Below are 21,917 nucleotides of genomic sequence, written 5' to 3' on the forward strand. Positions count from 1 at the left end.
ATCCTCCGGAGAGCTGAAACAGCAAGCCACGCAGAAACAAATGCTAAGATAAATCACTACGATCTCAGCTGCTCTGCTCTCACATGCTCTCCCCTGGTGACATTTGCATTTCACTCCTCCAGCCGGGCCATCTCTTCTTCTCCAAATAAAAAAAAAAAAAACAACACACACACACACACACACAGGGAGCACCCCCCTCCTCCTTTCCTCCATTTTATGCAAAAACGAGCTACACTGTCTTCCCCCCTCTGTGCTTTCCCCCAGCAGAGGCTTTATGGAGCGGCCTGTGCTGTGCGAGCGAGCGAGGGAGGCTCCCATGTTAATGTCTCATTTGGATAATGAGGTGTGATCTTGGCAGGATCTGAGCCGACCCTCCATCCATCCCTCCCCGTAGCGAGGACACGGGGGCTAGGAAGTTACTCCATCGAGCCGGAGACACAAATCCTTCCAGGCTCGCGCATGCAGAAGCAGAAAGTTCAAGCAGGAGACCATAACGCTGAAGGTGCTTCCCAACCTGTCTGACAGGGTGCATCTACTTGATGTTAGAGTTTAATAATCTACAAGATATACATGTGTGGCCTTTGCATCCTTGAATAATGCAGGCGGCAGTGTGAGAAGGCGACGGTGGGATGTGCTATAGCGCACAGATTGAGACAGACTCCACCATGACAGGCGAAGACAAACAAATTTCACATAGCTAGGGGAGGCTTTTGCAGAGCTGACATCATAATGTCTCTTGTCTGTGTCAGAGAAATGAAAGAGACAAATGGCTGAATGGAGCGGCACCGCTGTTAGATGTCAGTAATATATGGTGCGTTACTTGTTTTATTCAAGGATGTTCTCACTGCAGTCTCGCAAGGTTTATTACACGTAGCGATCGACATGTTATCACGGCGAGAAAACCGACAGATCCCGCAGTGACGCAGAGACCATCACGCCTGTTTCACAGCTGATAAAAACGAAGCATTCCATCAACACCTACTGTTATTTACAGTCATGATGTGCGACAGGAGGTGTTTCCTTAATCACGAATACAGGGGAAAGTTTCAATCCTCCGTGTGGATTCACTTCTTTTGAAGTCACTGTGAACCTTTCTGGCAGCCACTATGAACTTTCAGTTACAAAGCCTCCTTTTAACCCTCTGAACCCCAGCAGAGCTGCTTTTAAAAATTCGCCAAAATTACACCATTTATCAGAGCCTGAAACTGTAAATACGCAGAGAATCATCAGCTTTTGAACTTTACGACTGTCCTTGAACTACTCGTCCGTGCTACGAATCTAAGCCCACTCTATTTCTCATGTTTCATTTGAAAAACAGTCAAAATAAAAAAAAGGAAGCCATTAGTTACAAAAATATAGTGTCTTCTCTGCTGAATTGGGTTGAACTGCAGGTCATGTTTACACAGAGCAGAAAGGAGAAAGCTATGGAAGCAAATTAACAACAGAGTTAGTACTACTGTAATATGTAGTGTCACCATTATTTTAATATTGGAAACACCCGTGGACACTTGGTATGTTTTTTCCACATTCTTTAAATGTTTTTTGTCATAATAGCTTTAGTTTACTGCAGAGAAGACAGTTTTACAATCTCTCTCCTTCTAGCCATGATTGTGTTGTTTCTATAGAGTTGCAGAACTTTATATTGGAGTAAAAAAAATGAGCCCACAGTGAGTAAAAATGTGACAGGAGCAGAAAAACGGTTGGTCTTCAGAGGGTTAAGTGATGGATCTCTTGTTAAAACATTTCCAACCAACAGGCTATCAAGGTGAGCAGATGTTTAATTTAATAGGATAACAGAACATTTAAAATTCCATTTCCATGGATCTACAAACCATTCATGTCAGACAACAGAAGAAACCAGAAAATTAGTTTAAATAAACAATCTTGTAAAATGTAGATTAATGAGCCCAATACCTGTATAATAAAGGATAAATGCCAAATGAATTTCTAATTGTAACTTCTGGAATTTTACAGCCATAACGCCAGAACAGTAAAATGCATTCAGTTCAAGCTGTAATGAGTTTTTAGGGCAATTATAACATCTAATTTCAGCTCAGAGAAACATCTTCTGCACAGTGATTTATGTTTATGCTGAGAAAGCTCCCTCTGCCACTGCCAAGTACCCGACTGCCGCTTTCCTGCCAACCTGGTAGCAAACATTAGGAATCATTATATAGATATAGTTAATGTTCTTGAGAATGGCCTCATTTGCTTCCATCGGTTACATGGAAGCCAATGAAATTAAAGTGAGATTGGTAAACAAACAGCAAAAAAAAGGTCCACATAAGTGCTGTTTTTAAGCATCTCACCAGAACCGTGTCTCAATGCCGTCGCATATCATCCCACTGCGAGCCTCGGTGGATGGAGGAAGTGACAAGTGGTGAATAGCAGAAGTTGACACAGGCTGTTATATAAAGTCATGTAAGCAGCCTCCTGGCCTCTCCTCCACTTCTGCCTCTGCCTCTGCTCCCAGATGCTGTTTGCCCGGGAGCTCATTTCTGGAATCCACTTTACCTATTCAACTAAATTCCAAAAATTCAGACCCACTGAAGCATCTCCTCCAGTCACATGTTTATTTATTTATATCTCCGCCGGACTGTCAGCGTCGGATTCACCTCGTTCTCACCACGTGATTAAAAATTCTCCTCCCCCCACCTCTACTCTCTTAACTTCATTTTCCCCACATGGGAGCCAACTATTGCTTGTTCAGGCAAGCGTGAACAGATGTCGGCACCGGTTGCCTTTGCTTACAGAAGGATCCATCCTCACGGTTTCTCGCTAAATTGAAGAGAACGCTCTCACTCACACATCCAGTTTAACCCGAGTGGTAAAGCCCCTGTAGCAAAGCCGGCTGCACCTCTGCTCTCCAAAGCAGCTCGGTGCCACGAGCTCTGACAAAGGAGGATGAAAGTTAGCGCCGCTGAGCCGTAAGGGGAATCATCGAAAGGGTTCACACACTAGCTGACCCTCTAGCTGATCTGATATCATCCCGCACAGCTGATCCTGCTAATATGGCAGGAATTATGCATTGTCTCTGGCTCGGGCCGGCCGCTGCCTCCCACCGTTCTGTGGGAGAGTCAAGGGTAAAGCGGGTAAACAAATGTATTCAGTAGTATACGCGTCGTTTGACAGAGAGCAAAATTTTCCCATGTGTCGCATTACTGTGCACTGCCAAGAATAAAACCACACTTGTGCTTTCTCAGGGGTGATAATGACATAATTGTAAGGCCGTCCTGACAAAACGGCCATTCATCACGCCTTTTAATGCGCTGGGAAGGGATTTAAGATGGTAGCATTGATTTGTTTCAAGCACAAAAAAACACGCTGTGATGGCGGAGAGGCTGATTATCTTAATGAAAGGCTGATTTTTTTTGCTGTTAAGTTGAGTTTTAACCACATTATTCAGCCCTGCTCTTCCTGTGGCTTCTCTCAGCTGCGGTATTTTACAGAACTGACTGTTTGACTGGCATTCCTATTAGATGGTTAAAAGCACAAAAATAACTTTCAATGCGGGGCTGTTTGATTGTCTCTGTTTTTAAACATGGCCTCCGATGCCTGTTAGTAATTAGCTGATTAATCAGATCTGACGACTTGTCAAGTCTCCCTCAGAAGATTTCTGAACTGCATGTAAATGAGCGAGGTGTCTGCTAGGAGGCCCCATTACATGAAGCTCATCTCTCTTTGCTAGAGACCCCCTCCCTTCGCTCGCTTCTTTTTCCCTCACATTTCCTCTTCTACCTCTTTATTTTTTCTTTTCCAGCAGCGAGGATTGATTAAAACAGGAGAGTGGTTCATTAGATTCTGACAAGTGACACCATATCTGCGGAACACATGTCCTTGGAGAAAGCCGCTTTAGCCCATGCGACTTACCGTAGTCGATGCCATCTCCACGGCAAACACTATTCCCAAACTAATTGAAACAAGGTGCTCCGTGGCCCCTCGCTATCTAGCTGAGGTGACAGTTATGCAGCTCCCACGAATCTGTCCATGAAAACTGAGGAGCTTGATTAAAATGCGCTTTCCTTAAGTGCTCCATCAGTGTTGCATCCCAGTGTGAGAAAATAGCTTTCCTGTGATACAAACAAGTTGTCACGGACATTTTATCTTCCCTGACACTGGAAGCAGGGCTGTCTACCCAGCAGGTGTATATCGCTGTGTCAATCCAAAAATTAACTTCAAAATGAAAACAAAAAGCGCCAGCGCCAAATCCATGCATAATGCAACTAGTTGTAGTGCATTTGAATAACTCTCAGCCTTGATGGCGACAAAACCATGCACAATGGTGGCACGACGACCCAATACATTGCTTATCTGTCATATTTGTCACCGCTCTGATACAGTTTACTGCAGGCTAAAACAGATCAGCTACAATGTCTGAATTATTGACTCTACTGACACCCAACTTTCCCGAGAGCCTCTGAATCCAAACACCATTAAAAAAAAGCTTTTTAACAAGGAAATGAAGCAGTTACTTCATGTTTGTCATTAATCGAGATATTGTCAGCTCTGGGTGAACAAATGTTTTGAAGTCATTGACTTGGTCGCCTTCCTTTTTCTGCGGAAAACACTCGCTCAGGCCCGGTGCTGCAGCCTTGAACGGCAGCCAGCAGCGGATCTCTCTCACCTGCCACGTCTCAGTCAGGCCTCTCTGAAGCTGTTGGGAGGCACAAAGATGCTCTTTGAAGTTAATGAAGCATCAGCATACTTCTTATACCTCCGCCACTGGGTCATTATGCACAGCCAATGTCAAGGCTGCGCGGAGCTGTTCAAAAAAAAAATTTGTAGGATATTAGCGTGTCCCACCCCGAAGCTCACCTCTAACAGCGTTTTTATTCATCCTAACTGATGCAAACTCGACCGTAATGGCTTCCAAGCTGGAATATCTCTTTTGCATATATCTGTTGTAGTGGTGCGGTGCGGCCGTGAAAGAGTCAATGCCGACACACGCGCGCATTAACATGGGAATCGGCTCGGATTTCCCGACATCAGCAAAGAGCACCTAAGTGTGTGCCGCCGTGATGTATCCATGTTGCACCTGTGCGACACGCAAAAAGGGCAGGGCGGCTCTGTTCCTGGTTGTTTGCATCCTGAAAATAAAACACCAATGTTTCAAGTCAACAACAGCCATTTGTAAGCTTTTGTGCGATTTGACGGGGCACCACGCTGCAGCCGAGCCGTGCTTTAGGACGAGAGGCTGGCTGTTCTCCCTTTAACTTGTCACTGTTACTATGGGAACTGGCAACATGCTTTTAAGACTCGTACGGCACCCTTTGGGAATGTATCCTTAACAGAAATCCAGGACGTTTGCCATAAAACAGTATAGAACAACACCTGGAGCTCGTAGCTCAGCCAGCTTATTACTACTGAGAGTATAAACAGACCACCGGAGTGCTGAGTGCCATTTAATATTCAGGGGATGTTTTGGCAGTGGTGGTTAGTGTAACTCCAAATATCAAGGATGGATTCTTTCAGGGGAAGGAAAACTAACAATCATATTGTCAAGGAGAGAAAAGGAAAATGCACTACTTTAATGCATAATTATACGTCTTCGTATCGTATATTACGTAACAGCTGAGTGTATTTATTATGGTAAACGTGCAGAGTGACAGAAAGGCACAAAGACGTCCTGCAGAGAACGGAGCGGCTCAAAATCAGTCATTACGTTTCCTTCAACCCGCCACCGAGCAATCTGCAAACCTCTAAATGTTAGGGGAAAAAAAATACACAAAAACCGCAAGAAAATGTTCAGATTCAAATCATGTGTGCAGGCAAACTGAACGCACTCACATCATGTACCCACGCATTGCATCACCTCGCTCATTCAATAAAATTACACCAAAAAATGATGAGAATAAACAGAAAGACCACTGGGACGACAGCTATGTGGTTTGTTAATTTAAGCAATCAATGAAAAAGCAGAAATAGAAAATGACTTTGGCGCCTTTGTTTTTTGCCTTTCCAAAAAGGGAACAGCGCTATATGCCAACACAGTTACTCTACACGAGCTGGTTCACAGTGATTTACTGACAGCTGGTTACTTCGTCACATTCCTGTTTGATACCTAAGGCCTGTTCATGCTCCTTTGGGATTTCTATTATCACCTCCCGCCTTGATGGACAACTTCTCACAATGCAGGTAATTATCACATCCTACAAAGCTGCTTTTTGTCCTAGCCTTACCCTTAGCACGAGAGAATAACGCACTGGAAGAGAGGAAACAGAAAGGAGAGGTATGCGATGATACTGTAAGGCACAGCTGTTCACTTCACACCAAGCACGACGTTTTCCAGAGACACGACATGAGTCAACATGCAAAGCAGTGCAAGTTAGAACACCGCAGCTTCCCAGAAACCAAGCAAAGAGAGCAAAGGAGAGGAGGGGGGGGGGGTTCTTTCCAGTCCGACCAGAGCAAAACTGCGACAGTTTCCCCGATACCACACGCACAGCTGGTACCAATAGAGGAGGATCCCCACATTTGTAGCATGTATAGGGAAGCCAGGTCTGGTATATATTGTAGCTTAGGGAGCTTTGAGTGCAAAAATATTGTCTCCTATGGATGAGAACCCAGAGGAACCACAGTGCGTGTGTGCCAACAATTATGTGGAAGGCAGGGGAAACTGAATCAGTTTTGTTCAGCATTTTGCTTTCCCCCCAGAAGACAGAAGAGGAGACAAAAGAACGAGTTCAACTGCGAAAGAGGCTGTTCGGAGAAATGCGAGCGTGATGAGAACAAACTATGATCAATACAGTACCCTCACCTCAAACCCCTCCTCACCCCCCACTTTCATTGATGTTATTTTAGGCGCCGATAATAGACCTGCTTTATATTTGCTCCCACACATGCGCTTGGATGTGTAACAGGGCAGGGTGGGAGGGGGCGGCTGTTCTCACAGGAGCTCTGATACACAAACGCAGAGGCTTTTCGTTTTTTTTTCTAATCTAACCTGCCACAGTGTGCAGCAGGGTGCCACAGAGCCCAGACAAGTGGGATCCACATTGAAAGCACGCAGGAGATCTGCTACAATCACCTGGTCTGTGCATGTGCACCGATATTGGCGTTTATTTGGGCAGAAGGGGGGCTGAAGGCTTGCTGATTGGTATTTCTTGAGGGCTACTGTATTGATGGAGCCATGCCAGAGTTACTGAAAGAGAGAGGAAGAGAGCGCGGAAACGGGTTTTTAATCAACCTACCCGTGATGTTGACGTCCACGATGCCGGTGCGGGTCCCGATGCCGTTGGTGGCGTCGCAGACGTACGTTCCCGCCAGGTCGTAGGTGACCGGGCCCTTGAAGAACAGGGTGTTGTTTCTGATTTCCACATTGCTGGGCAGGGAGCCGTTCAAGCTATAGCGAGGGGAGAGAAGAGAAAGAAGCAATAATGCAGAGACCACAAAAAAAGAGGCAGAACTACTCCAGACCACCAAAAGAAAGAAAGAAAAAACTCTCCCAGATGCTGCAAAGCAATTCAAAGCACATGAAAAATACAGTCTCTAGTGCCAAACAAACCTGGATGTATGAGTGGGGGTGAGATAAATACCAGGAATATTTGACAGCGCTATATTTCAGCCATCATCCATCAAGTCCAAACAAAATTATGAGGACAGGGAATCCCAGCAGGTCCAAACAGGTAAGATACAGCTGATGTTTGAGGACTGTTTTGGCATGTGGAATACAAAACAGAGGCAGAGGGAGGGGATGTAGTGTTGGTGGAGGGCTCACCCTTCCTCAGCTCACATGGCTGAACTCAAAAACTCAGGGGAGCTGTCAGGAGAGGCAGCTGATCAAGCAATAAATGCAGAATCTACCAAACACCGAGCTGTCATTGAGAAGTGCAGCCCCGTCTCTCTCCTGCCCGAGGTGTTTTTCTTTATGGTTCGTTATCTCCACCGAGCTCAGACTTGCTCACGTCCTTTGATCGGGTCAGCAGACTTTGAGGTCACGGATCGTGAACACACACACACACACACCGGCTCTCCGTTCTATTATCCACACTCCTTTATATGGAGCCCGGAGGCTGTAAAAGGTATCAACTTTCATGACAATTAGCCGCTTCCTGCTGCCTTCCCCTCGATCAGCTTCATCAGCGGCTCTGAATGGACTCTGTTTAAGTAGCTACAAAACACAACAGCGATAATATTGAATCGCCCTTCAGTCGGACTCCAGTTGGCGGTAGATTTTTTTAAACAATAAGGACACTAAAGATGTCCGTCCATCACCTGCGGGTGACTTTTCGAAGGGCTGTTGTGCGAGAACATTATAAAAGCATGCAGTGCTTCATCTATTACAGTGAGAGGGAAATAAAATGACAGTGCAGAGAGGCAACAAAAGTAGGCATCATGCTAGGAGTGGTCACACATCAAGCACTTCTGGCTCACTAAATACGCTTTCAACAAGGCTCCTCGGTGACAAGCTATTTAATCAGATCCTCTTAAAACCTCTACTACAAACAGCTCATCCATTTGTAGTTCACAGAGCAAAATTTCAGAGCAAGTCGCCATGGAAAGTTTTTTTCCTTAGTAACAAAGGGTTCACAGTTCAGAACAAAAGTAATGGAGAGAGCCACGGCTGAGTTGTTTTTCATCGGCCACCTTGGCGGAGGAATCGCAGTGGAGCCGCAAACAACCCTCAATACAGTATGTCACGATTCAATAATCAGTTACCTTCTGAGCCTCTATCAAACGCTGAGTTCTGCAAAGCCCAATTGATTTGCTGCAGAAATGAAAGGCTGGCAAACGGCGATTCACCGCAGATTCTGTCACGTCCAGAGATGTCTGCATTTGTGCGAGACATTTGAATGTGTGTGTGTGTGTGTGTGTGTGTGTGTGTGTGTGTGTGTGTGTGTGTGTGTGTGCAGGAGAACGGAAGACAGCTTGGCAGTGATGCAGCTTTCTTTGATGACTGGCGGGGCCGCTCATGTGCATGCATGTATGCGATGCGTGTGAACCGATGTGGGCGTTTGTTACTTCACAATCAAGCAAATTTCACTGTAAACTGCAAGATCATGTGGAGCTGAAGGCAAAAAAAGCTTACTATTCACAGTTACAAAGCATGATTTCTTTAAAAAAATATGAGTTTGACCTGCATAATAAAGTCAACAATTCAGGTTGGCAAGTGACTGGAGTTTATTCTAATATTCATTAAGAGAAGAAACTCAGCCTGTTGTCTGGACTACAAATTAACAATTAAGTGGCATTAAAGGACGGTGTCTTTAATCAAACATCCATCTGTTTTGTTTGTCTGAAAGCTTTCCACCATTCAACCTTAATGAGGAATTCTGTTGCTCAGACAGCATTAGCAATATTTAGCAACCGCTTATGTTAAGTAAGCAATCCGCCTCCATGATGGCGGGACTGTCTGCACTGCATCCTGCGGTTGAGATGCTTTAACAATCAACATAAATGTCATTTAAAGGGCCATTAAGTAATCTGGGAGTTTCATCCGCAGCTCTTAGTGACTGGAGAAATTAACCAACAGTTGTCCTACTGTGGCCTTTATTCGAAAGAACTAACAGAATCACAATGGAGATAAGTAAGCCAGCTAAATAGAGCAGAGTTTGAAGTAATCACACTGTGAAATGCAGTATTGTTGTTAATATTATTTATAGAATCCCCCTTATCTTTGAAAAAAAAAAAAAGAAAACGCATTGTGAAGGGAGAAGACGCGTCCCGGAAAAGTGCTTCACTGTGGAAAAGAGAAAAGGAAATATTACTTCTGAAATCTTATCTCACTTGTAATTGAGCTGTATGTGATGACAAACAACTCTTTGGCTTTCTATTACTACTCCTGTGTCCACTAAAAAGTACAGCACGCACTCCAAAAAAGACTCAAAAATAATCAATAAAGTTAAAATAGCCGAGTCTCTTTTACAGTCGAGTCTTTTTTTTTTTTTGCTATCTCAGTGAAGCTCCCAATTAGCCCATTTGGAGAAATAGCTCTGGCATTGTGCTCTAAGCAAAGAAAAAAAACAAAAAAAAAATCAAAGCTGCTTTCCTCAAGGACTGTATACATGTCAAGGCAGAGAGAAAGCTACAAATGATTGGTAAAAAAATAAACATTTTTTCAAAATTATAGCCACCACAGTAAGAAAGTAGCGCACCGTGCTTGCTAATATAAACCCTGTAATCTACAGAGAATAAGATAAACAGTATACACAGCTGATTGTCTAATAATGCAGATCTGCTTGGATTCGGCTACACCTCCCCGTGCATTTGTTTGCAGTGTGACGCAATCCTGCCAGCCTGTTCCGGATCGTTCCGTCACAGCCTTGTGCTGACCTCCACAGTGGAGCCCAGGGGAACCTTCACAACAGATTTGGCATCTCATTTTCAGTGCAGCAATGGCCGTCCTCTCCTATCTGTCAGCGGAGTGCCCTCGTCTTTCTAGATCACATCTCTTCACCCTCTTCCTCCTCCTCTCCTCTTCCTATCTTCTCCTATCTCCCTAAATCTCCCCTGGCTTCTGATAATAATAATAATAATGATAAAAAAAGGAAAACACTCAAACAGGCCAAATCTTCTCTGTCTTGTCTCTGTGTTTCTGTCCTGAAAGGGGGCTGGGAAGAAAAGACTCCCCTCGCCTCATTAAAATCCAACAGAGGTCTGTAGAGTAGCTACAATGAGGGCACAATGGTCTATTAATCCACATCCACTCAAGTCCAGCGACATATTTCTCAACCTTGCCTTCGCTAAGCAATTAAAGGACAAATTGCTACATTTATCTCTCAATTTGACTAGATAATACTTGAATTAGTAATATATTTGCTTAATAATCGCAGAGCTGCACCGATTTTGTTTGACCTGCGCAAATTACGGCAAACAATTCTGCATTCTATTCCTTCCACGCATCGCATTTCCGCATAACCAATCTTCGTGTCACTCCTCAGAGCGCGTCAAACCCCGGGGGTTATTTGGCGAATTCCATCCCTCCGAGGCCTAGAAAACATGCTTGTATCTCGTCTTGCTTTGCAGGGTTGGTCTCGGAGGCCAAAAAACACCCTGATGTCAGCCCCGCGGTATGTTGGCTTAATCCACGGCTCCCACTCCAAGCTCCAGCCCCTCTCCTCTGAGTGTCAGGGACAAACCGCTGCCCTCCACGGAACAACATTACTAACAATGACGCTTTCATACCCCCTTTACCTGCATGCTGGTCCTCCGACTTCAAAGCTAAACCCCCAAAAAGCAAAGCAAACCGTGTTGTGTTTTCATTTATCTGGCTGTATCTGTGACTATCTGGCAGATAGGGGCGTGCGCTGCTGCTGTAATAGTCCCATTGTGCTCAGCCTCGGGTCCTAGTCTTATCTTCATTACACGTTTTAAAAACAAACAAATAAACAGAGACACATTTCTGGGGAGGATGAAGGAAGTTGGTGTGTTTTTTTATCTTTGAAGATTACTTTCTTGTGTGTGTGTGTGTATATATATATATATATATATATATATATATATACGCCTTGAAACAAATGTTGGGGGGGAAACTGCAGACTCCACTCAACGAGGCCGTTCTGTGAAATTGCCTTCCTGTGCTTTAGCGAGCCCTCCACAGAAAAACACAGCTCCTCTTTTTTTTTTTTACCCCTGAAATATATTGTGGGAGAAAAAAAGCACATAGGCATGCTGTCTTGTCTTCTGAGCCTTAAGGGGTTTTGTTACGGTTTAGTCAGACTCACAGTTTCCACTGGTAGATCGTGACAGGGGGGTTAGCATCAGCCCTGCAGGTCAGCTGAACATTCTGACGGTTCAGGTACCAGTTTCCATCAAACCCCTCGATCTTCACCTCGGGTTCATCTGCAAGGAAGTCACGCCAGAGTCAGTTCATCCCAGAAAAACTCCTGCAGCACACTGAGAGTTTAGCAGTAAAACGGATTAAAAAAAAAATCACTAATTCATCTATTTCTTTTCAAGGGTGGAAATAAAGAGTTAGCATTAGCTATTTGTATGTAGCTTCAGTCAACACTATGCCACTACTTTGCACTAAAATTGTTCTTATAGTACAGGGTAATTCTATGTGATAATGTCAGACAGCTGTGCAAAAAAATGAAATCCACCAAATAAAGTCTGCACTTAGCACCACAAAAAAAAAATCACTGCATTGTGTTGATTTTACTCTAAATGAATCTAAATTTAGTCATGGTTCTCTAAAATCACTGACAGAAATACATTAAATACTTTATCTAATACTCATACTACATTTTACACTTTATTGTGCATATTGTAGTTCACTATATTTTTCTTATTTTTTACCTTACTTTACCAGATATTTCTGTTCATTTATTTGTCTCTGTCTGGTTGCTACTGTACCAACAGAGGTTCTCCTTAGGGATCAATAAAGTATCTCTGTTCTATTCTATTAAAAAAATACACTTAGACTCTGGTGCATGTGCAACCCAGCAGCTCATTTGCATTTTGTTTTTGTATTTGACCTTGTTTACTTTCTAAACTATACTGACTGGTGTCATGCTGTTACCAAGAGCACAACTTTTGGGTGCAAAACAGTATAAAAACTGGAATAAAAACATTTTTTATGGTCCAAATTCACACAAAAGTACAAAATTAAAAGTGACAGCATCATAAAACTGCATTTCTTACATTGCACATTGAGCACCACGCTGTCGGCGATCTTCTCGTTCCGGTACGTCACGATGCACGTGAGCTTCTGTTTGTGGGTCTCGCGGCTCGGCGCCACCAGGTAGTTGCTTTTTACCGTCACCGTCCCGTTCTGGTTGCGGGTCTCCTGGAAAATGGCTTCGCCTTTCAACCTGGTGTCCCATTTGATCACGCTCGCCGGCTTCCCATTGGCCGATATGCAAGTCGCAACGGTCATCTTGCGCTTCTGGGCCCTGGCAACGATCGTGGGAGTCGTCAAGGTCATACGTGTCATGGGCCGAGCTGTGGAGAGGAGAGGATCAATCACTTAAGGGAAAAAGAGAAAGCCTCACAGAAGAAGGGGCTTGTGTTCTGTGTTCCGGTTGTCGGCTCATTTTGGTGTCTTGTGTTGTCAGCTTCACCTACAATCAACAATCTGAGCTAAATCAAACTAAGCGGGGCTGGGATGAAAACAGTGTTGCTCAAATCAGGCGAAGTTTTGCCTCTTTCCCTCCTCAAAGCTGAAGCAGTTGTCAGGGCTCTCAGATGTAGAACCCACTTGCCTACCCAAATGCGCAGTCATCCAATTTGAATCCTTTGTGAGTTGCCAATTAGCAATCTACTCTTAGTACATCAAAAGGCAGGCTCGAGCTTGAGCGAATGCACAACTGAAAGAGATAGGCCATGAAGAGGCCGCTTTGAACGCCGCTGGTCGGTTTTCCGCACAGGGGTTCCTCATGTTCGCTGAACTGCCGGAGCCTAAAAAGTCCTGCAAGGCTCTATGACACAACACAGGGACTCAGAGGCTACTAAGAAGCTCTGGCAACAAGCACTACTTTAGCAAAGTGCTTTTCTTTTACTGGGACTTAATGGAAAACACACCATCACTTAATTTCTAATTAGTTCTCTAATCAGAGTCAGTGCACAACCTTTTCAAAGCTGCCTCTTTCCAAGATAAACTACATCTCAAGCACCCCTTTTCTTTCCACAAGAGGAGACTATTCGAGCCAAATTACACTCTCTGAAGCTGCCTTATTGATTTCCGCCTCACCTGCCATTTTTATTGACTGCGTTCTGTGGCAGCTTCCTGTTTTATCAGAGACTATTCTGACCAATCGAGTGTCAGACAACGTGTCAATCATCGCATCAAGAATTCGTAAGTTAATTTTCGCCGCCACGTCGCAACGGTTGGCGGCACCGCTAGTCAGTCGCAGGAGTTTTCAGCTGTAAATAACAGATAGACCGAGAGCTTCGACAAACAGCATCTGGTTCAAGGCGTTCTAAAGGAATTCAGGCCACTTTACAACAAAGCCTGTGGCTATGTAGCATAGAAGAGTGGAGCTGTAAAAGTGTTTTCATTTAGCCTTTCACTTAAAGGAAAGATGTCGGCTTGACCTTGCGTTATCTGATTCCGAAAAATTTGCTGCTTCTGCCTCAAGTCAAAAAGAAAGTGAATTTGGCCGACAGGTTTTTACATCTGTCTGATTACTCCTCCGACCGGCACAAACACACTCCGAGAGATAGCTCCTTAACTGATGGCGTGATGTATAGCTTCAGCTTATTTTTTGTGTTCTTGATTCAAAATGAAATTATACATCCTTGAGTCGCTGCAACAGTTACACAATCTGTTCTGCTGAATCCATACACGAACTTTGTAAGTACTCAGTTACGGCATTGAATGGAGAAGCATTCTTTAGTTTCACACAGCAGTACTATTTCTTTCCATAATAGTCCACAAAAATAACTGCATCTGCAAACATTTCATTCAAGTTGCAGGATATCAGACCATAGTTATTACAAGGAAAAGTCTTTCTTAATGATATTTTTATCAAATTAAAAGATATTTTGAGAACACTCATGGTATCAGTGGAAGCTCTGGAAAGACTGGAACAGTTTGAAAAGGGTCAAGATTTAGATAAGGAATCACGTCTGAGCCCAAACGTACATCCTGAACCTGTGTGGAATGCTTCCACTGAGATAAATCTGAGATAAATCCTAGACTAGGCTGCAAGAACGGAAACAGCAAACTAAAAACAAGCAATAAAACAGTGACGAGTTCATGATGACTTCTCTCAAGGGAAGCGTTCCACATAGGTTCTGAATGCATTTTGGGTTCAAACATGTATTTCTGAAATGCTACATTTAAATTGTGACCCTTTTGAAACTGTACTATTCTCTCCAGAGCATTTATTATAGCCAGTAATATTCCCAAAATGTTTACTCTTAAAACGCATGTATCTCCACAGTATCATCTTTAAATAACCTATGTAGAATGCTTCCGTTGAGATAAATCTGGGATAACTCAGAAGCTAGGCTGAAAGAACAAAACAAACAAAAAACAAACAAACAGCACAGCCATTAGATCACGATCATTTATCTCTCTGGAAGCGTTCCACATCGGTTCTAAATGTATTCTGGCCTTAAACGTACATTTCTGCCTTGTTAAATCGAAATATTGACCCTTTAATAACTCTACTAATGTTTCCAGGGCTTTGATTGGCGTTGTTAATATTCACAATATGTAGCTTCCTTTTTAAAACGCCAATATCTGCAGCATCGCCTTTAAAGAACCTTTGTGGAATGCTTCCATGGAGATAAATCTGTGATAAATCCTAGACTAAGCTTAAAGAACAAAACAAACAAACAAACAAACGGCACAACCATTAGATCATGCTCCTTTATCTCCAAGGAAGCATCCCACATAAGTTCTGTATCTATTTCAGGCTTAAACATACATTTCTGCCATGTTAAATATAAAGTAAGACCCTTTAGATTGTAGTTTCTTTTTAAAAAGCATTCTACAATATCGCATTCAAGGAACCTATGTGGAATGCTTCCACTGAGATAAATCCTAGACTAAGCTGAACGAACAAAACAAATAAAAAGCAAACAGACAGCACAGCGATTAGATTACTCAGATTCAGATTCAGCTGCTTTCTTTTTGCGAAAATGCAAGACTTTGCCAGCTCTGGCATTCAAATTACACATCAAAAGTGAATAAAACTTGGAGGAATTACACTTTCTTCTGCAGTGTTCTTACCAAACACGGTGAGGTTGACCATGTTCTCCCGGTTGCCTGCGGGAAACGTGGTGTATTCGCAGATGTAGGCGGCCTCGTCGGACAGGTGGAGGTTGGAGAACACGATGGTGGTGTCCTCCAGCGATGGCGTGCGATGACGAACCGCCGCCTGCTTGAAGCTCACCCGCTCCTTGAAGGGCGGCAGGACGGACACGCCCAGCGCCGGGTTGGCGATGGCCACGTTCTGCTTGGTGCCGTTGAGCAGCTTCTGCCAGGTGACTTGAGAGATCTTCACCGGCGGGTTGCTGTTGATGAAAATGCAGCGCAGCTCCACTTGTGTACCCACGAAGCCGGACTTACTGGAGTCCATCTGTACACTCTGTCCATTGCCAGCTATACATAAAGAGACACACAAGAGGAAAGAAAGAAAAAGCAAACACTTAATTACGATTAACAAGTGTCCAAGGCCAAGCAAAGCACTCCAGTCAATAGAGAGGACATGCACTGAAAGTTAAAGAGTCAATTCAGCCTCCTAGGTAGAACATGCACTCACAACACTCGCAGTCACACACACTCTTATGCTACAACTCCATGCTCCCTATACATCGATGTAAAGCTGCTACATGTGGTTGGTTGTGCGCAAAAGCTGTGGGAGCTGTTTTTAACGTAATAGGCACATCCATACAAGCCTGTCTTTGTGCGTGAAGGTAGTGTTTCTGATGAGATGGGAGGACCGAGCAGGAACCAATGCATCACTAATGAATAAGTACGAGGCTAGTAAGGGCAGTGAGCTGGAGCCAAGTGATCGTCTGCTTTGCTCTCCCCCCACTGCATCACACCGGGTAGCCCATTGTAATTTTAATTACTTTTTTTACTCGCAAATACTTCAATGACTAGCCTGGAGCTCCTATTAAAAAAAAAACAAACAATGTGGAGTCCACTCAAAACAATGAGGAACACACACATTAGCTCTATTAAAAAGACGGCAATTATGCATCTCTCTCTTACTATCTGAGCCTGCGAGGAACTTGGTAGTGAAGAAGAAAAAAAAGGTCAATTAGCCAGGATGGACCTTTAAATTCGCTTGTGGTTTAATCTTTCATGCATATATTGACCTCATGCTAAAATGAAGTGTCAAATCCCCTTCCCATTGCACATTTGCTTTCTGCTTAACATTAGCAGTTAACATCTTTGAATTTAATTTTCCTTACAGTTCTCTTCTTTTATCCTGAATTTGAATAATTAGACAGCCAGTTAATTGGTAAATATGGAAAAAGTTTGGGGGGTTTTGGTGAATTGATCAAAAGAATAAAAATCTGACTCCATCTTCATGGATTTAAAGACTTAATTGATTAATGGAACAAAAATCGATACATCAATGCTGAAAACAACTGCAGCAGCCGTCTGCTCATGTCCTCTATTGTTCCTTCAACTTGAGTCTGGAGCGCAGGAAAACAACTTTCATTTTCACCTGGTCTGCGGTGTCTGCATTGTGAACAGATGTGCTATTGCAGGGCTTCTACATTATGCTGTCCTCAACGCGTCTTTGTTATCTCAGCCTCTAATTTATGTTCCTTCTCCAGGTGAAGGCTGATGATGTCCCATTTCCTGATCTGCCAACCCCTGGCTGAGCTTGTATTTACAACCAGCCACAGCCATAATTATCTCCCATGGATAGACAAGGACCCACAGGAAGAAAGACTGAAATTCCTCCGTTAATCACACCGACCTCATAAAGCCACCAGTGAATCCAGTCATAAACAGAGAGAAAACATGTTGTGGCCTCAAGTGGAGAGCTGGGGGCCTCAACACATGTACACCACAAACAGAGTGGCTCTTTAACACGGGGTAAGTGCATCACAATGATGGATAATCGCTGCCTTCAGAAATAAAGTTCCCAAAAGGGGGCTTTAAAAGGAATACATGTGAGAGATCCATTTTCTGTTCACACCCCCTGAATACAGCATCTGACGCAGTCCATCTTGAACTAGAGGAGAATTGAGAAGCAGAGGGGAGTTTGTGTGCGTGTGCCGCCCGTCAAACCGTCTTTAGCAGCGAGCGCTACGCTAAGATTCTTCTTGTAAAAACTGTAGGTATTCAGCCGAAGGACATCACACCACAATACACGCATAAAGAGCGGAAATGGAGCAGACTCTGGCTAGAAGACCATTAAGATTAACAATGTATTTTTTCCCCCCTGAGTTTTTCACAGTGCCCGCACAACTCTCAGGTTGAATGGCTAAAGCTAGGAAGCAGTGCATTATGAGAGAAAGGCAATTTCAACCTATTGTTATATGCTTTCACTCAAATACTGCCTGTGCTGCCTACATCAAATCATACAAAAAAATAATAATATAGTGACAACCTTTTGAAGATACTGAGTGCACATCATCTTTCATTTCCTTCTGACCACATCAGCAAGGCTCCCTCTACAGAGATTTCGACTTGGGGGATTTGAAGATGACAGATTGATTTACTAATACAGTTTGACAGAGAGGACTGGCAACCTTGTCATCTGTACCTTCAGAACCACCTGTGTCCTCGAGCACCCCTGGGCAATGCTTTACTCCATTTTTTCCACAGCTTAGATTACCAGTTGTGGCAGCTATAGTATGATATTTTTTCGAAATAGCAAACACAATTTACTGTGTGACAACACTAGTTAAAGTTTAATCTTAAGTTGGGGGAGCTAGCGGGCGCAGGGGGGCTGTAAAAACGCATAAATATGTACCTGGCCAGACCTCACCCACTTCAACGGTAAAACAATACTGGCAGGGGCCGGCTGTGCGAGAGGCGTACAGCTCCTCCCTCCCCTCGCTGTGCCCTTCTTTGACGCCGATGTTCCTGACTCAGATTGAACCACATAAACAGCAGCTCACGCAAATGGAAACCAGAGGAACAGTCATAATTACACAGAGTCCAAATCCCCTCTGTGAAGGACCGGCGGCGCCCACTGAGGCCCCCTTCTTCCTCAAGGACTGAGCTCACTGTGCAGCTGACACAGAAAACTGTACATGCAAGAGGCATTAAGATGGTAGATTTTAGCGGGGCTGTGGGAGCCGGTGATGCGGAAACAGAGCAAAACAAGAGAAAGAAATAGGCAAAGTAGTGGAGGTGCACAGAAGGGGCAGACAAAGAGGAAGGTGGGGCTTTAGGGAGATTTGGAAGTGTGCTGCAGGTTTGAGGCTGGCCGGCATTATCGCTTGTGCTGCTGCTGCTGGCGCTTTGTTCTCACACTGACAAGAGGGTGACTGGGGGGACAGTCATGCTCTAATACACCTGAGGCTAGACACTGCCTTAAGAGTTGCCAGTGGAGAGCGGAGACCTATTTTTGGAAGGTAAAGCAATAGGACAAACAAACAAAGCAGAAAGTATGTCCAAGCTGGCAGAATATATATATGAAAAAAAAAGAGTGGCTTGATTCACACCAGGTGAGCTGACTTGGATCAAGGGGGACATAAGGGACACCATTGAAACAGCTGCTGTACCGTCTGGCCCTGCGCTGATAGCACGAGTCTCCCAAGGCCTCGACGCAGGGCTGTGAACACGACATTCAACTGTAATAAGATCCGGCCTGTCAGGCAGCAAGAAAAAGCATGTGCTTTGTGTTGTTTGCATATGGCAGATTGGACGTCGTGCGGAAGACGCTGCGGCGAATAACAGCCTTCAGTCTAATGGCCGTCCGACGTCCAGGAAAATACAGAGCTGCAGGCCAATCTGCGCCAAAAACGGTTCTGATCACACGAGCCTGAAGCGTATTTAAACGAGTTACATTTAGACGTTTTATTACCCAGCTGGGAAAGCAAAGATTAAAAACAACACAGCACTGATTTCTTTCTGTAATAAATCAAAATGAGGGACATTAATATTAAATAGTTGCCTTTTGTCTGTGCTGCAGTGGGAAAGAAAATAACTTTTCTGAACCAAAAATGCTACATTGATCCGTCCCAGATATTCTTCTGTAGCCCACAATGTTAAACCAGACCTTGCTCCACATATGAAACAATAACAGCACAACATATAAACTCAGCAACCAGAGCACTATCTGCTAAAGCCTAAGAAGATTCTTTTTCCTAAAACAACTGCTATTTGGCAACTCATCTCGCAACTGATATGTAACTCTATTGTCTCTCCCCCCCCCCCCCCCCCCCCCCCCCCCCCGAGTTGATCTTGCCAACAACCAACAATATTTCAAAAGACCATTGGCTCTTACAGTGTTACTGGGGCGATGCTCATCCAAAGAAACCCATTTGTGCCTGAGTCAAATAAAGTTCAGAATAATTCACCTCAAGCTGCTGCAATGTGAGGCAGATTAAATTGAACTGAATGCATACTTCAGAAGAAGCACTCTGTAGTGTCTTCTATTTAAAGCTGCACCGAGGGAACCTGGCATGCCGTCGGTCCCAAATGGCAGCGAGACGTCGCTGTTTGAAGTTCAAAGACCTCAAAACACACAAAAAAAAGTCTACAATGTGATGTCATTAAACTGCGCTCTAAAATGTCGTCGGGTTTAAATTTTCACCGGACGGACTAATTACTCGCCACTTCCTGGAAACAAATACGATTTTCTGCTTCTGTCCCGACACCCACACAATAATTTATTCTCGCAAATGGGTCAAATCTAAGTATGTAGAGACACAACATGTGTAGTGTTTTGGTGTCAACTTCTCGCCAAATGCGGCTTTACAGCTTATCACACGAAGACATATCATCTCCTCATGCTCGATATGCTTTGGTTACCCCTCTGTTACTTAAGTGGGATGCTGATAGATAAACCACGGCTTGAGCCACTAGGGATAATGACTGTTTAATGTAGTCCCAGTTCCCACGGCGATGGCACAGGCCTCTCTGCTCCCCTATTCATGACCACACATGGGGTGTTTCAGGGGGAGTCCAAATCTACTATCACACACACAAAAAAACTTCCATTTATTCCCCTGGCAGAACATTTTAATTCTTTTTTTTTTGCTTTCAGTGAGTAATTTAGAGCTCATCCGCTGGCATTTTGCACATGTTATATAACAAATAGAAGTAATTTCCAAAAAAAATAAATAAATTACGGCATTACTCTTAGGGATAACTGGCAGCTATCTCACTGTGCTCGAGGCTTTAGTGCACCCACATAGGGCCCTTCACTAAGCAGGAGCAGCCGTATACTGTGGTTAATGTTGTCTTTTTGTGGACTGTGGCCATTCGGCATTTCTGAGACGGAGCAGTATGTGTCAGAGAATTTGTTTTAATCTACACTCAGACACTATTTGATGGTGCTTCAGCCAGGTCTCTTGGGTAAACAATGGTGTACCTGCCAAAGCAGCTCTCTTTACCCTCTGTCTCCCTGAGCAAACATTCAACTGCAGAGGCGAGCAAAACCTCACTGGAACAGATGGTTAGTAGACCTGTTCCTAATTTTCCACTATCTGGTTCAAATTTGAAAATGCTTTTTTGTACAACACAGCCGCTCATTGAGGACAATGTAACATCTGCTGCGCTGTAAATGTTAATGATTATCGGGAATATTTATTATGTTAGGCAACTTCCCAATCTGGGATGGCTCCATGAAAGGGCGCGTTTCATTTTTTAACTCTCCGTGATGGCTGTTTGCATGAGCAAGAGGCAGCAAAGTAATGACTAAGCGTCGTATAGCAGAGCAGTCGCGTGTTCTCCATCGGGGCTATAAAATTACAACTTTAGGGTTGGCGGCGCGTAGCATCGGCTACTCAGTTATGCGCACCGATTCTCACCTAATGCAGCTGCATCCATGGTTTCTGAGGCAACGCGGGGTTCAGAGCACAAGCCCACACACACACACACACGCCCCTCGAGCAGCTTTAAGGCGTTTCAAATGTCAAGGGGATGCATCAGTTCGCCTGCAATAGAGCTTCTTATCTTAGTTCAGCGGGATAATGATTCATCCTTGAATGAAACACTGGAAAACACTACTACTGCGTTTTGTTATCAGACTGTTTCAAAGAACCAAATTGAGATGACACAGTGGCGTATGCTATGCCCTTCTTTTCTGGAAACCTTTCACTCTCCTCTTTGAATGTAACACATGCAGTGAATAGCGGTGCCTATGGATTCCCTGTAATTAACGCTGCTTTTTATTCCAGCCTAATAGGAAATACGCTAGAAGCAATGATGGGGTTTTAGCTGCCTTTGACCGTGGCAATGACAAATAAAGCTGGGCCAAAAATAAGGCTTTTGCCCTACAGAGGGAGAGGGAGGGAGAGTAATGCACATTTCAGAGTAAACACAGTATCAGAGAGCTGTGACCCTTCTCCCTCACCCTGCAGCTTAACCAAACATGGCCACCATGGTT

The 21,917-nt window shown here is 44.0% G+C and overlaps 1 protein-coding gene across 4 annotated transcripts in view; it reads right to left on the reverse strand.

Moving 5' to 3' along the window:
- nectin1b (nectin cell adhesion molecule 1b) overlaps positions 1 to 21,917 on the reverse strand; it is a 166,137-nt gene that overhangs the window by 97,990 nt on the left and 46,230 nt on the right. For all 4 annotated transcript variants that reach the window (XM_051957683.1, XM_051957684.1, XM_051957685.1 and 1 more), the window contains exons 2-5: positions 15,620 to 15,991; positions 12,583 to 12,882; positions 11,664 to 11,781; positions 7,191 to 7,342 (exon numbers count right to left, since the gene is read on the reverse strand). In XM_051957683.1, coding sequence (XP_051813643.1) covers positions 7,191 to 7,342; positions 11,664 to 11,781; positions 12,583 to 12,882; positions 15,620 to 15,991 — 942 coding nt within the window. The remainder of the gene's footprint in view (positions 1 to 7,190; positions 7,343 to 11,663; positions 11,782 to 12,582; positions 12,883 to 15,619; positions 15,992 to 21,917) is intronic.

This window comes from Acanthochromis polyacanthus, chromosome 13, assembly GCF_021347895.1.
Source record: "Acanthochromis polyacanthus isolate Apoly-LR-REF ecotype Palm Island chromosome 13, KAUST_Apoly_ChrSc, whole genome shotgun sequence".
Taxonomy (NCBI): domain Eukaryota; kingdom Metazoa; phylum Chordata; class Actinopteri; family Pomacentridae; genus Acanthochromis; species Acanthochromis polyacanthus.